General features: G+C 41.6%; 1 protein-coding gene across 2 annotated transcripts in view; it reads right to left on the reverse strand.

The window, feature by feature from the left end:
• Positions 1 to 8057: 8057 nt before the first annotated feature.
• Positions 8058 to 17008, reverse strand: part of Mon2 (MON2 homolog, regulator of endosome-to-Golgi trafficking) — a 70853-nt gene continuing 61902 nt past the window's right edge. For both annotated transcript variants that reach the window (XM_051170895.1, XM_051170894.1), the window contains 3 exons: positions 16303 to 16510; positions 13665 to 13747; positions 8058 to 10224 (listed from right to left, as the gene is read on the reverse strand). In XM_051170895.1, coding sequence (XP_051026852.1) covers positions 10061 to 10224; positions 13665 to 13747; positions 16303 to 16510 — 455 coding nt within the window. In that variant the 3' untranslated portion in view covers positions 8058 to 10060. The remainder of the gene's footprint in view (positions 10225 to 13664; positions 13748 to 16302; positions 16511 to 17008) is intronic.

Below are 17008 nucleotides of genomic sequence, written 5' to 3' on the forward strand. Positions count from 1 at the left end.
GTGCTGCGCCTCGCGCGGTTCCGCCCGCTCCTCCGAGAGGGCGACTCCGGAGGCTCGGCTCTCCTCCTGCGCCGCCGCCCGCGCCTCGGCCCGCCGGACGCTAACGGTCTCCGCGAGCCCGCCCGCCCGCCCGCCCGCCCCTCCGCCCGCCGGGCTGTCCCCGCGCCCCGGAACACAAAGGGGACCCCCGGCCATTGTCCTCGGCGGCGCTGAGCATCACCAGCACTAGCAAGGCAGTAGCTTGCGCAGTTATCTCCACAGCGGGCAATGTCACAACCCGACCAACAGCACAAACTACTACCTCAGCCAGGGCCATGGTGTGTGGAGCCGGCCGAGCTCGCCGCGCCTCGGTCTCCCCGCAGCCGGCGGCCAAGGGCGGAGGCTGCAGCGGGCCGGCCGCGCCCTCTCCGGAGCGGAGCCGCCCGCCCGGGGCCACCGCGGTTCCGCGCCCTCCCCGCCACCCCGGAAGTCCCCCGCGCGCAGCCCCCGCACCCTCCGGGGACCCCGGCAGCCGGCAACCCGCGGCTCCGCGCGCGCCCCGTCTCGCGCTCCTGCTCCACTGCGTCCGGGCGAACCATAGAGATCCCTTAAAGAGGCTGGCGCGCGGCTCTGACCACGTGACCACCTGCCGGCCCCCGCCGCCATCTTACATCCGGGACCCCGCGCCCGCTCTCCGCCCCGGTGAGCCTCGCGGCTCCCGGAGAAGCCGGCGGCAGGCGGGGATCCCGGCTTCACGCCGGGGTCGCAGGCCGGGCTCCGTCCGCTCGGCAGTCCCGCTGCTCCTGGTATCTGCTGTAAAGATGGCGGCGGCGCGGGCTGGACACGTCCTCCCCTGGCCGGCGGGGAAAGTTTCCGGCGCCTCCTTCCCTCCGGCCGTCCTGCCCGCGGTGCTCCACCCCCGGCGCGGCCACTGATGCTCGCTGCGGAAACTGGCGGGAAAGCTGTGCTCAGCCAGCTTAGTGCGCAGGCTCCTGGGACTGGGGCGGTTGCCTTCTCCCCATTTTTAGGCAAGATTTGGAAGAGGGCCGACTGCAATGGGGCTTCACCTTCGCGTGGCCGGGGTAACATTAGTTTTGCTTCTCCTTTACAGGGTTTTTAAATTTTTGTTTTGTTTTTAGATGTCACTAAAGTGTCAGATAAAACTAGTAAAACAAGAAAACTACATAAACGTGCTTTTAAAACCTATGTACGTTACATGTACTAAAAGGGGGACGGTGTCTGGATTTCAGATTTATCTGGCTATCTTCTATAAAGAGTATTTGGCAGTCCCATTTGTCATAAAGTTGCTGAAAATCTACACTCCGCAAAAACAAAAATAATGAACGCTTAGAGAAATGAGTATGTTGAGTTGCAATCTGGGAACTTTCTCTAGACTTCAACCCTTTCACAGCAGCCAGAGAGCTAATAGTGTCTGGAGCAAAACTTGGTAACAACACTCATATTTAATTAATTTTTGAGACCCACCCCAAGCCCACCCAATACACTGCAATTTAGCACAACAGAGCCTGGAGCCCATACTATCATAAATTAACTCTCATTACAGGACCCAAATACATTTCCTGAGGTACGAATTTCCGAATTTAGCGACTACCTATGTTTCCTAAGTACATGTTCACACTACCTGCCCTGCTATGCTACTGACAGATTTCGGTATCTTCGTATAATTAAAGCCACCGCAAATGGTAATTTGAATAGTTTCTAATTAATACTTTTTATGTTTGAGTGTATGTGTAACACACTTGTTGCAGTAATATGCTAATTTACTGTCTGCCACATACCTATGGAAACTCACACCGACTAAGTCACTGCACAGCGAGCAGGTCATGCTGTCTCTCTTCATACCAAGTTTTTCGGCCACTGTAGCATGGAATTATTTTTAAGTGGGTATCAGGTGTGCATTTGGTTTAAACGGTATACAGATTTGCTAGAACAAAGTTTCAGACTAAACTTGGTTCAGCTGTTGTACCACTTTATCTATTTCTAACATCAATTTAAATCATCCACATATTTTACTATCACACCAATATTCTCCCACCATTAATATTCATATATGTAGAATCTACTCAGTTCACCCTAACTCCTTTTCATTTGAGACATTTTCTGACTAGTCCCAGCTTGCTTGGAACTTGCAGCTGTTTTCATCTGCCTCTGAAGTGCTGGGAAGACAGGTGTGTTGCACCACCATTCTTGACTCAAGCATCCTTTGAAGCACGAGCCTCTGCTCATCCTCCATCCCACCTCGGCAGGAAAGCCAACGTTTGCTTTCCCTCTTCTCTATGGCATGTATTCTACACATAACCACAGACGTCTCTCCCTTAGTTTTGGTTATTAAACTAAACCTGTGTCATTCCAAAGTATTTCTGGCTTTTAAGGAGTTTACTGATGACGTTTCAATTCCTCCAAGCCAATCTCTGCCGGCCCCCACCCTATACAATACCAAATTTCAGTTACCTATTCTACTGAAAACACCCACCTTCCCATGGTGCTGGGAAGATGGCTCAGCAGTTGACAGCAAGCATTGTCCTTGCAGAGGACCCAAACTCTTACCACTGGGTAGCTCAGAGCCACCTGCCCTCCAGCTCCAGGGGACCTGAAGCTTCTTCCAGACTCCTCCGACACCACCCCTCCTGTGCACACACCACCCCCCCCAATACGCATAATTAACAATCTTCAGTCTTTTCCTACACTTCCTCACTTCCTTGGTATAAACAGAGACTCTTAAGTTCTATCCTGAGCACTGAGCCTTTTCGGTTTGTTACTCTGTGTCTGCACACTTGGCAAGAGCTCTGTCCTCGAGGGTAGGGATAGGCACTCGCACGCTACTGACACCCTGGGCCTTGACGATACAGTCCTACACTCAGCAGTATTTGAGGTAGAAGATTTTCTAATCTAGCCACAATATTCTGGAGTGACTCCCAGTCCCATGACAAGGAGACGCTTATAGTTAATATCTGATGGCCGTACAGTCAAAGAAAAGAAAGAAGCTGTTCTGGTTCCCAGCCCATTTCTTAAAACACATTGAGTGTGTTTTATTCCTATTACAGCCTAAACCTTGCCACAGGCAGGCACAGTGCTTTTTCTAACCTTCCTTGTAAAATTGTATTTAATAATTCTATGCATTGGTCCTCAGTATTCATAGACAACAACTCCAAAACAGGTTGGTTAGCTAGCTCAGCTCACACATTCAGCAAACCTCAGGAACCGAATTCACGAAGACTCTCGGCCTTTTAACCACCATGCTATTGCTGACATACACTAAGCAACAAACCAGATGCTTTAATGGATAAAATATTTTAAACCTGGACTGACAATGAAAATCCCATGCAGCTTATACAGAGGTGAGTTCTTCTACAATATATCCTCAATATGTAAAGTTCTCTGTATGTTCATGTATATTTATCCCAAATGCAAGATCATGGAAACAGCAATTGCCTCAAAGTACTTTTAATTTCAGTAAGATTAATGCAATGAAACATTTTTACTAGCAACCATACTGTGTAGCTAAAAGGATGACCTTGAAGCGAGCCACACTGGTTGAGGTTTGTCAGTCTAGGAAGCAGCCTCTCAACTGTGCTTTCCTCGTGTGTAAAGTGAGTACAGTCCTAACTTTATATTGTCAGGAATGAAGAGAGATGTTGGGTTCCTCAAATACTCCACAGTGGTGATTTTTTAAACTGGGAAATACAAAACTTACTGTATTGGAAAGCAGTACCACACTAAATAATACAGAGATTTTTTTCATTTGTATTTCTCAAAGTAGGAATTTTGAGTCAGAATTTCAAGTGAGCTTCCTGTCTCGACCTCTAGAGGATCAGAAGTAACATTTGTATGTCTTATTAAAAAAAGAAAATAGGAAACAGAATTTCTTTGAGCTGTGGAGGGATGGCTTAGCACTGATACAAATGGGCAGCCTCTAAACAGCTGCCTCAAATAAAAGCAAAACCAAAAAACCAACACTCTTAAAATCCAAAAGGCCTTAAGCCAGACTGGGGAGATAACAGTTTACTTGGCAGGCACAAGGCCTTAATAAACCCAGCACTGCTCTCTAAAGGCCCTACCCCCAACGCTAATGTACATGAGGACTGTGCTTTCTACTTGATCTTGATTCTTGAAATGTCAAATCGATTTTATAATACCTCAAGTCTTTCCTACTAGACACTTTTTTTCCTTCCATTTTATACATCAATAGCTTTAACAAGTTTCTCAAAAGCATTTCTCCTTTATTTCATCTTCTGATTGTTTTCCAGATTGGCTATTTCCATATTGTAAGCGTACATCATCACCATAAGTGATGAGAGAATCAATGATGTCCTGAGCATAATGGGGACATGAAAATGAGCAGACAGTATACCGAAACCACCAATCAGATGGGAAAGAACTTATCAAGGTGACGGAAGTTAGCTGTAGGATGGGACAAAACATGTAGAATCATCTTAGTGGGTTCCGGGTGCAAATTGAGGGTCTACACAGTTTTAACTGTGTAGTTCTAAAGAAACACCTACCCTAGATTACAAAGATTTGGGCTTGAAGCCAAGAAACTTTCCTGATTATTCCATACCTTATGTATGTCAACAACATAGGGAATATAAGAAGACTGTAGAGAAACAGTGGCATGGCATTACTTTCTAGAATCATGTTGAGAGCTAAAAAAGGAATCCCACAAAATTAGATAAATCTATCAAGTCTGACATAAACACCATATGGTAACTGCTTTGAGTCAGGAGTTAAATGTTCTCTGTTAAAATTATGACAGAGGGAGTAAAACTAGAAAGAAAATGGAATTTGCAGTTAGGTCTAAATCAATATTTTATTTTTCTAGATAAGCAGGCTTAGACTATAATAGAATCTCTTTGGAGTTTTCCTTCCACCTAGTAAATCTTCGTCGTAAGTAGTGATTGCTGTTACACTACAGTAGTTTTACAAATAATGGCACAGTTTAAGAGATCTTTTATGGCTACCCTATTTAATGAGGTTTAGTATAAAATAAAACTTTAGGTATTTGTAGCAACCGGAAGTGATCTCAAAATTCAGTAAGTTCCCTCTTCATACTGAGGATCTAAGCATTCTCGGTGGCATAATAGCGAGTACGTCAAGACAGCTGCCACCACGGTGGGTTCCAAATATGCTAGGAGTGCTCAGAAAACGTGTGACTTCCTGTCTTGAATCAAAATTGCACTTACATGTATTTCATTTTATGTGTTTGGGGATACAGCCTGCATGGAAGCCTGAGGGGATATCAAATCCCCTGGAACTGGAGTGAAGATGGTTTAAGCTGCCGTGAGAACTGAACCAGGATCCTCTGGAAGAGCAGCTGTGCTCTACCCATCTCTATCCCCCAAATTACTTCTTCGTAACAGGAAAATAGATGGCACAGAAGTCATAAGGTAAGTAGAGCACATATCATGAGCAAGTGGTAGTCAGATGGCACACACACCTGAATTCACAGTATTTACCTCCCAAACGGGATCTTCTAAGGCAAAACAGTTTCACTCCAAATAAACTTACAGCTGTAAATAACCCTCTCTAAGAAAAGTAGCATTATTCTGGTATTCACAACACAGCAAAGACATGACTGTTCCAAGTTCAGCTACTAAATCCATGTATAGCAATCCCATTCTGTGTCTTGGCAGCAGAGTCAATAGACTCAGAAGTACAGTAGGCGATAGTTGCAAACTATATTGTTCTGTTATTTTAAAATGGGAGAGAACTTCACCTCAGCAAAAAAGGCAACAGTGGCCAAAGTGGAAGGCACTTCTACAGTCTCACTAATAGGAAGTGGAAGGCACTTCTACAATCTCACTAGTAGGAAGCTGTCACCAGGGCTTCTGTCCGAGGCTCACAATGAAAGCACAGGTGAGTACGAATGGGTAGAGAATTTTTAAAAGGGGGAATAAAGAGATAAAAATTAAAACAGGCAGAAACCAAAGTGATGCCCAAGATGAAGGGAAGGGAAGTAGTTAAATACTTTGGATATAGCAGTGCACCATCAACCTGAATGAGTGCCCCAGAGCGCCATTATCAAGTCAGGCCCACATCCACAGCAAGCATCTGCTAAAGAATGAGGAGAGGAGCAGCAGCAGCAGCAGCGTCTTAGAAATAGAGAAACAGCAGCTTTAGACATCTGCTTAAAGATGCCATAGGAGGGGACATTCTCCACAGTTGAGTGAAGAGTGGGGTATGACTTTCACACGAACTCTGGTGCCTCATATTTGACCATGTCCCCTGGAGGGGGAGACCTGGTGGCACTCAGAGGAAGGATAGCAGGTTGCCAAGAAGAGACTTGATACCCTATGAGCATATACAGGGGGAGGTAATCCCCCTCAGGAATAGTCATAGGGGAAGGGAATAAAGGGAAGAGGGGAGGGAGGGAGGAATGGGAGGATACAAGGGATGGGATAACAATTGAGATGTAACAAGAATTTAAAAAAAAAAAGATGCCACAGGAGGCAGAACCTCAGGCCACCACTGCAAGATCACAGAGTATTCAGTCATGAGATGACTTACCACCACTGCTCCTCTTGTTTTTGCAGCAAGGCCTGTGTAGTCCTGGCAGCCTGGGCTTACAGACACGAGCCACTACACCAGCTTATCCATGTGGCTCTTTAAAGCCAACACTGCTAACACAATGTTTAAAAAACAAACAAAAAAACTACTGGATTTAACCCAAGCCTTCTGAGAGGGTTTACATGTAAATTGAGAGTCAATGACATCTTTTTTTCCCATTCAAAAAACTTAACATTAACATAAAAGGACCACTCTCCTCTCCAGAGATACAAAAAATTTAATTCAAATCGCCACAAGGCATTAAAAACTATTTATCCACCATATGCAAATCAGTAATACACCACATCACACACTCCTGTTCTTCTCATGAATAATTAGAAAAAAATTCAGTCTAATAAAGACAGCCTTGTAGCACTAAGCATAGCAAACTGCAGTACTTTTGACAAGTCAGAGTATCTCCAAAATGCCAAATCTAGTAATTGGAAACATTCTAGGCTGCTGGTAATGTTTTGAAGAGACCATTTTTGTGGACCTCTGTGGTAATTTTCTAGAAAAATCTATAACCCACAATAATCTGAGCTTGGATATTAATCCTTTTGGGTCTTGATTTCCAGTTAATTTCAATGGCAATCACAGGTATTTCCTGAAAATGTTCTGCCTATCTTAGTGGTTATACGCACAAATTTATATTTGAGGAGTGTATTCAAGAGTGCCTTTTATTAACATGACATGAGCAATTCATTTTAGGGGATATATTTCCGATGTCTTCTAGCACTCACTGTTCAACACTATGTTAATTCACTGTCAGGTCTTAGGTGACCACTGACCCAATGCTGACCTAGGACAGTTGGTGCCAAACTGACAACAAACACAACATTCTTAGCATTGTAAAAGGAAGGGCAATAACTGTTCCTAGCTGCTACTGCAAATGACTGCGATCCACTAGGATAATATAAATAAACTAAATTTTCCATGTTTCCTTCTGATGCGATGTATAATTTAAAGAACGTAGCAAGTGGAGGAAACAGTGGAGAACATAAATGTTAATGTAGTAAAAATATAAACAAGTTAAAAGCTTTCTTTCCTAGTCAGGCCTAAGTCCCCTTCACAGAAAAGCCTTTTAATAAATGTGATGCAAAATGTGTACAGTAAAATAAAACTTTAACAGTATTCATAAAGAAAAAGACACTATAAGACTGACCTTTCTTCGTTGGTAATGGTTGTGCTACTGGCATCCAAAAGAAGATCTATGCAAGTAAATAGTTACATTAAGACCGGTATGACCATCCAGTTGTTGCTATGGCTTGTTTTATTGTTCAGCAGTCTCTAACAGTCGGTCAGTGGTAAAGAGTCTTGAGATTTAAAACTCCTGCCTCAATGCAGTAATAGGGGTTGGACCTAGTGCTTCACTGTCAGGAGCGTTTTAAGATTTCCTTGCATCTGGCAACTCCATGCAGCCCAGTCTTGCACTGACTGAAGAACCCACTTCATACTTAGAGGGCAAGGACAATGCACTAACCTCTCTGGGAACAGCACATGTGACCAAAAGGCTTTAATTACTAACAGTGACTCCTTGAGAGTTGAGAGAAACTTTGGGGAGAAGCCTGTCAGTTAGTCCTCCAAGGGTGTGGCCCACTTCCTTGACACTGAGCCTGGCATTAATCACTGTACATTAACACATCCATCATGTTTATAACATTGGTATTAAAAGCTAATACTGTATTAGCGCCGATTATTTATTTTATGTAACTGTGTGCTGTCGACCCTTGACTCACAGCTACCTTCACTGGAGAAGAATCATTCAGGTTGCAATTGATCTGTTATTTCTCACAAGCAGACACTTTTACTTTCTATAAACTCATGGTAATATCTTGAAAATGTTACCACTCTTAGTATTTTCATACTTTATCAGTGATATTCCTATTTTTTTAATCCACAAAGTGAATATATCAAAATATAAAAAATACACCGCTTGAGTCATTTTTTAAAACACCTTTAAGAAAACACTGACAGTACAGTCTATGAAATGCCATGTTTTACCTTAACCTTAGGTGAAATAATAAAATAGAAATTCATTGATTCATGTGAGTAAAAATAATACTCCTTCAAAATAGGCCTTACCACACATATACAGAATATAGTGCAAATTAAATCATTACATAATTAAAATAGCCTCAAAATTGTATCTCATTGACTATTCAACTGTAGGGTCCCCTTATAGTTTTATGGTTATTCTTGAGAGGCCAAAATTTATAAATCTTGTTAAAGTCAAAACTTTTCTAGTACATTAAAATAATTTCAACTCCACTACCGCTTATTAATAGCAATGTTTTCAACATTTTTCATGTCTTCAGCACTTGTGAAATAAAAGTTTAGCTTGGAAGAATACTGTAACAGCATATTAATTAAATAAAAAATACAGTGAGCTAGGTCAAAGTCAGTCAGTTTTGTAAGAAAGCAGTCACGTGCTCCGCAACTTTCTTTCTCTTTTAGGGTGGGACAGCACTTGCTCCAGGACACTCGCTCTATACTTTGGGTTAGCCTGGTGCTGTGTCTTCTTGGAAAGAGCTCAGAAAAGGAAGCCAGAGCAGAACAAAATCTCAGTGGCAAATATCAAGTCATCTTGCCTTGGTCATCATTTAAAGACAGTGACATATGTCACAAGAAGAAGCAACATGAAAAGTCTTTAAAATTCAGACAGCAAATATAAAATCACACATAGAAGCTTAGAGAGAGACTTAAAGAAATGAGGTATGATTAGGTCATGGTGCTACAATGTGTCTCAGGGTTTAAGTTACAACCTGCATTTCAAAGGTGCAAAGTCAGCAAATCATACCTTCTGTTGTTGTGTTCACATAATCCTTCTGGCCACTAATAATGCATGTAAAAAAGCATAAGGCTAACTGTATGATTACACAATAAGCTAAGCGTGTCTGCCCCAGAAGAAGGCAAATCAGAAGTAAAAATGTAAGCAAACAGTTTTGTATTAATAATAAATACAGCTTCGAGCATTTAACATCATCAATATTTTAAAATTTTAAATAAATGCAACTATTTTGTACAGAACTGTACCATTTATTATACACACAGTATGTCAGTTCCCTTTGTTCACAAAGGCTGGTTGTAGATAATATGGAATGTTACAGTACCACCTTGCATAAAATTTTAGTACAATTCTGTACTTGAAAAAGGGTGCAAAACACCAGCCTCAAAAATCTGAATGGAAATATCCTTTTTAAAAAGTACATCATTAACACATACACCACAAACTGTACATAAGCTCACTTTAAATCACCAACTGAAGCTATGGTAGAAGGGATGATGTAGTGTCCACCAGCCCTCCATCAAGACTGCTCATGGGAAGGCTTGGCTCCTCCAGAAGCCTTTGCTGTCACCTATACTTCTGTATGGATCACGGAACCCAGATAATTACACTTTAATTTAAAGAAGGCAAACAGCAGCTGCCAAGAATGACTTCGTAAGAAACGTCCTTCTTAGAGACCAGGAGGAAGCATCCCTTAGAATATATTTCTTCCTGTGTGTGTACTGTAGCTGGTCAAGATTCTCCATTTTGAACTTTGGATGCTGGTGGCTGCATGAAATCCTTAAAGGGAACTAGTGCCTCTTTAAGAGCAGAGCAGACTTCTGAGGAGGAACAGGTGATACATTCTACTAAAGTTGGGTATAAGGCAATTACTTGTGCCCAGGTATTTCCATCAACTGTAATATAAAAAGTAAAAAAAAAATCTCAAAACAGAGTGGATATAAACAGTACAGACAGCCAATTTACATAAACAATCTAAAAAATAACAGAAATGGTCCTATAAGCATCTTTTAGTTTTTAATTCCACAAGACTTCATGATGAAATTAATAGAATGCGAAAAAGAGATGATGGCACTTGCTGCTCTTGTAGAGGGGTTCTCAGCACTCACAAGGCTGCTAACAGCCATTTCTAATTCCAGCTCCAGAGGAGTGCAATACCCTCTTCTGGCCTTTTGGGTACCAGGCACGAAAGTGGTGCACATCCATACAGGCACACAAAACATTCATACACGTAAGGTAAAGTAAGCAAAATCTTTAAAAGGAGGAAAGAGAAATGATAGTGCAGACAGAGTCATCGATACCAACAAACTTTGCAAGTTAACAAAGAAACAGAATAACCCAAATTATTTTCTCTATAGTTGTCAGAAAATATAGTGTGCATGTCACAAACAATTAGAAAACATTTTATTCACTTGCCTACTAAACATATCTACTCGTGAGTTTCTCAGTAATGACCTTGAGAGTGGTTTTGATTTGGTAGTCTTCTTACAGAGCTTGCTAATACATAATACACAGGACTAGACTGGGTGGAAGAGCCCAGCCTGCTTTGCTCACCATACCCACTGTCAAGTGGATGTTTTTCTTCAGGTAGGTAGACGTATTCCACTAGAAGCAGTAATATGCTAATAGTGAAACTATGCTACATTTACATTTTCTGTTGTGTGCTGGATTTCCCCAGCCCTAGGGACGGAGTCAAGGTCTTATACATGCAAGCATGTGTTAACCACTGATCACTACCTTGGGCCCTCTTTTCACCTTTCAGCCTGAGACAGGGTCTTACCAAGTTACCTATGCATGGCTCAAAGCACTTTTAAAATTATTATACACTTTATTTTAATTTATTAGGTGGTGACATTTTTCCACCTGGAATAAGGTAGTGCACGGTACCCTGGTCAAGCTAATAAATTTCTCTTTATCTTAGTTCTTCAATGTAAAAGGAGAAAATGAGTTTTTTTAATGTGGTGTCTCTCATTTTCTGAAACAAGTTGCTGATTAAATAAGCGTGGTAGATATCACATACATGTGACAGACATGTCTCTTCCTAAAGACCAGTAATTCATATGAATTCACTAGAGGCATACAGGAAAAGAGCACAGCAAGTTTATAAAATTCATGGCTTCCCAAATGAAGATGCTTATGGGACCTTTTCACACCTAACATGTCTGACACTACTTACCATTAGCGCTACTCCCTTAGTGTGCTTACTTAGGGTTCTCTGTGCAGGTGCTAACTTCTTAGGCTTCTTCAGCAAAGGGTTGGAAGACAGAAGGGGCTGAAGAGGGAATGGAGGGTGAGGGCTCCTGCTTTTTCCCTGTCTGAAGTGTTAAGGATCTGCACTGAGACTGGTAAGGAGCTCAGCAGGCTCTCAGCTGACAGTGATCCCCCTGGACCCACGCGGTGGAGGAAGAGAACCAAGTCCCTGCAGTTGTCATCTGACCCACACATGTGGGCTATGGCAGTGTACACCCCTCCTCCACACACAAAATAAATGGCCTGTAATAATAATAAAAGAAGAATCCGTACCATATTTCTTCTTATTTCTGCTTTGGTGGGTAGGGTTTGACTTAAATCAGAAAAGGAACTGAACAAAACCAAAAAGGGCCGGCTCTGCTCTTGCCAGCTCACTACAGCCTGTTCGGGTTGTCTTCTGTGGCCCTTTGTTCCAGTCTCAGAAGACCATGCAGATGGAGACTAGCTACTCTGGCCGATGAACGTCAAACCGCTATACTAATTCTTGGCTTATCAGAGGAGATACATTACAAAGACAGCTGATGTCAAACCTGGGGGAGAGTGCTGAACTTCTTAAAGTATGTTTTAAAACCCACTGTAATCTCCAAGGGACTTTGTGACAGGAAGCCAGATGTACTGTAACTCAGGACTTGGGAGATGGAGGAAAAGAGATTAGTACTTCAAAGTTGTCTTTGGCTGCACAGGTAGCGTTCAAGGCCATCCTGGGTTATATGAGAAAAACCTCAAACTACAAAAAGAATACTAAAGAGATGTATCAAAATGAAAGAATAGACATAATCCTTGTTAAGTAAAAAGTAGAGAAGAAAGAGTGGTTACAAATGGGGTATTGTTATTTGTATAGAAAACATGGGGGTTACTGAAGTATATACTTACATGAAAAATAATAAAGTAGTAAAAATACACACATTTTAACCTTCATTTAGTGTGTGCAACCCAGCAGGCACTCGGAGGTCAGACACAGCTGTGGGAGTTGATTTTCTCCTATGATGTGCTTTCTGAACTCAAGTTCTCAGATTTGGTGGTGAATGCCCTTACCTAGTGGACATCTCACCAGCCAGTGGTTTTACACTTTTTAATTTATGTGTATTTATATCACCTATTCAAAACACGCCATCAAGTACCATCAGGTAAAATAATAAAAACAAACTTCCCTCGAAAAAAAAGTAAGTCTCCAAATGGCTCACTTTCAGCAACAAAAGTATAGCAAGACAAGAATAAAAAGGTTTTGAGTAGCTGTGGAGCCTGGTGGTTCTGCACCTGACAGCCATGCTCTTGCATCAGCCTTGGACTGGCTATGTGCAGTCCAACACAATTCTACTACTGAAGGCTAGCATTCTTTTGGTTTTTTTCTTTTTCTGGGGGAGGGGCGGGTTCAAGACAGGGTTTCTCTGTGTAGCCTTGGCTGTCCTAGATTCACTTTGTAGACCAGGCTGGCCTCGAACTCACAGGGATCTTGCCTGCCTCTGCCTCCTGAGTTCTGGGATTAAAGGCGTGCATCACCACACCTGGCTTTTCTTCTTTCTTAATGAAGCATATTACTTTACTAATCTACCATTATAAATTATGGATTCACTTCATTTATTCACAGCATTATTCTAATTTCTAAATTTTTTTCTGTATTTGTGCATATGTATGTGTGGAGGTCAGACAGCATCTCACGTGTTCTCCAGACACTACTTTCATAATAAAGTAATTTGTAATTTTGTATCACTGCATGTCTCCTCTACACGTGTAGATATGCATGGAAGCCAGAGGACACCTCTGTGGCATTGGGTCTCTTCTATTTTCATCTGGGTTCTGGAGCTCTGACTCAGGTTGTCAGGCCATCTTGCAGGCCTACCATGTTTTGTTTTGTCTTTATAGAGGCCATTTTTAAATAGGCCGTTTTAATAGGCCAAGATCAAACATTACAAATTAATTTTCCTGAATTGACATCCTAATGGACTTGAGCTTTTGTCATCACGAGAACTGGAGAAGAGTGCAGTGGCAGTCACGCTCTGCAGGTCGGCTAATAGCATGCTGCTCACTAACACACAGGACGCAGCATGTACTGCCTCACAGGGTTAGCAAGTTCCCAAGCACTTACCGTTCTCGGGCTGTGTTTTCTTAAGTGAATCAATGAGAGTGCTGACTGCTTTTAAGACAAATATGATTTCTGTTACTTGTTGCCTGAAAATGATGAGAGATGATTTCCCTTAGGATTTTTTAGATAAACCATGTAATTAATATTTTTACGCTCAAAGTTTGCACAAATAGATACAATTTTTGAAAAATATTGACTACAATAAAATAAAAAGATGTTAAAATTCTTATAAAAGGAAAAATCATCAAACATATAAACAACAAACATATATAAATACAAGAATTTACTGCTTTGTAGCTATTCTTACCCAAATTATCAATGAAGGAGTAAGTCAACTCCTGACAATCTACATTTACAAGATAGGCCATGCAACTATTTACATATTATTATTATTACTGGGTTTTCAAGACAGGTTTTCTCTGTGTAGCCCTGGGTATCTAGGAACTCACTCTGTAGACCAGGCTGGCCTTAAACTCAGCCTGTGTCTGCCTTCTGAGTACCAGGATTAAAGGCATGAGTCACTATCACCTGACAAAAACAATGTGGCTTATAACATGCTTTTAAAACTTCACTATAATACAATGTTTTGTTTATTTTCCAACTAATATTAATAGAAATTGGCCAAAATTAAATAAAACATATACTTTTAATAGGTGATATATATTTTACAATGCTGCTAAAAGTACACTCAAAACTGCAATGATACCGAAGTATTTTTCATTTCCTTATTGTATTTTTATATGACAATCATGAAACATGCCTGAAATTAATTATGATATGGCCTATTTAGCAATTAACAATAATAAAGCAAACAACAAATAATAAAGAATAAGCATGGAATAAAAGAGCAGTGTCGAAAGATGCCCCAGTCCTGTCCTTTCCCCCAACAGGAATGGCTATCTGCCTCCATGGTGCATTCTCCTGCTGGCACAGATCCGATCTGCAAGCCCACAGAGAGCCAGGCCTTTCCAGTGTAGTATAGGGCACTACAAAACCTTTTATTTTTAAATTGGAGACGGGATCCCACATTCCCCAGGCTGATATCAAACTTGTAACTGAGGATAACCTTGAACTTTTGATCCTCCTGCCTCAATTTCTTGATTATTGAGATTAGAAGCCTCACTATCGGGCTCTGATGAACTGTATCCCAGGCACCAAAGTTTCTTTGCAAGCAGTTTGATATTGAAATGTTGCTTAAGGAAAACTCAAAATACTGCAACACAGAATGAAACACCAGATGGCTATAAACAGAGCTCAAATCACAGAAAGTAGGTAGAGTGGGAGAGACAGCTCAGTGGAACTTGGAACGTGTACTGTGCTTCAGATGATCTGAGTGTGATTCTGAGAACCCACGTCACACAGCTCACACGTCACACAGCCCACACGTCACACAGCCCACACGTCACACAGTCCACATGTCACACAGCTCCAGCTTCAGAAGGTTAGCCATCTGGTCTCTTCTGGCACTTGGACTAATGCCCACATACTGACACATAAACAACAAGAATACAGTTAAAAGAAATATTCAAGACAAAAAAGGAAGGAAAGAGATTTCCTGAACTAGTATTTATGATCTAATAAAAATATTCATTTGCATGTACACATAAGGAAACAACTTTAATCCACTTTTAATCATGTCCACAATCAAATATCGGGATGGATTTGTACATACAGTTGAACAGAGTGACATAATTTATGATCTAGAAATTTAAAATTCAAGATTGTGATTTTGTGAATTTCATTCACCAAATTAGAAAACTGTAAAATAAACACTGAATGAGCAAAGAATTTTAAAATACTAAAAATTGAGGAAAAGGCATTCATATACTCCTGGGGAAACCTAAACAGGTATGGAACTGTAGTAGGCAATTTTATAAGACATGAATGCTTAAAAAATAAAATCTGTATCCTTTGTCAGGTCAGTTCTAACTTCATAAATTGGTAAAGAAACAAGGTGCACGTGAGATTTGTGGGGGTGATCTGATTCTCAGCCAGTTTCCCTTCTGTCTGCTTTGACCTAAACTCCAGTTTCTACATCTTAAAAACTTAAGGCTGTCCTTTGCTGGATTCCAGCCTATAGTTCAGCTGTGATTTAACTCTGGAGTTCCTGCCATGAACACTAATTGGATATAATAGAAGGGATCACCTCAGGACAAGTGCCTGATTGGAAGAAACTCGGATTAAGATATGGCCGAGTGATAGATATCAAGGATATCCCTGGAAGTCATTAACCTCTTCCTCCCCCTCCCCTCCCCCAGACAGGGTTTCTCTGGGTAGCCTTGGCTTTGTAGACCATGCTGGCCCCAAACTCACAGAGATCCACCTGCGTCTGAGAAAGAGATCCTGCTTTCATGCAAACCCACAAGTCCTTATGCAGAAACCTCTGGCAGAGGATATATTTTCAGATTCGATAGTGTTTTAAGGTTCAAAAGGTAATTTGATATCACATAGCCCCTTATCTCCAAGAGAGGCTGAAACAGCATAAAAATCAGAACAATTACGTACCTGCAGCAAAGCCTACAAACACTTAGGCTGCAAAGGGCAAGTACAACTATCAACCTCACTAGGAGTCTCTTGGTTTTGTGCCATCTTTGTTCCTAATGATGATAACCCTGTATCTCTTTCTTAATTAAGCACGCACCTTGGGAGAGGGCACTTCCCACTCAGCCTCTCATCCTCTATGTAGCGATGCAGGACATCCTGAGACCTCTTTAAAAGCACGGAGAGGGCCATCCGTGAGATGTAGCCTTCCTGGGGTGTTGTGACTTTGTTACTGAACGAAAACTGGAGCAATGTTTCAAAACACATTTTAGAAAATTCTTCTCTCAAACGAATGTCAATCTCTGCTTCTGTAAAAATTAGTAATATTTGGCTGTTAATAAGATGTTAAAACAGTGCACATTAATAACGAGCCTAGCAAGCTAGGAATAAAATGCACTCAGTAGTAAGATGAAAGGCATTGATACACAGCCTATACTTAACAATCTAGTAAATAACAGTTTTCCCTCTTGCAATGTGAAACACAGGCTGTCCATAATCCACATGTTCTTTTTCAATTTTACTGTGAGTGTGTGTGTGTGTGTGTGTGTGTGTGTGTGTGTGTGTGTGTAAGTCAGAAGACAACTTGTAGGAGTCAGTTTTCGCCTTTCACTATGTGGAATTTATAACTGAACTCAGGTCATCAGGCTTGGCAGCAAGCTTCTGTTGATCCATTTTCTGATCTTTTGGCAATACTACAAAATGAGTCTCAGTGGCAAGGAATGTCCCTTGGTGGGTAGAATGCTTGTGTAGCATGCGTGAGGCTCTGGGTTTGATCTCAGCTTTGATCCACAGTACCACATGAGGTG

This window comes from Acomys russatus, chromosome 28 (assembly GCF_903995435.1).
Source record: "Acomys russatus chromosome 28, mAcoRus1.1, whole genome shotgun sequence".
NCBI classification, from domain to species: domain Eukaryota; kingdom Metazoa; phylum Chordata; class Mammalia; order Rodentia; family Muridae; genus Acomys; species Acomys russatus.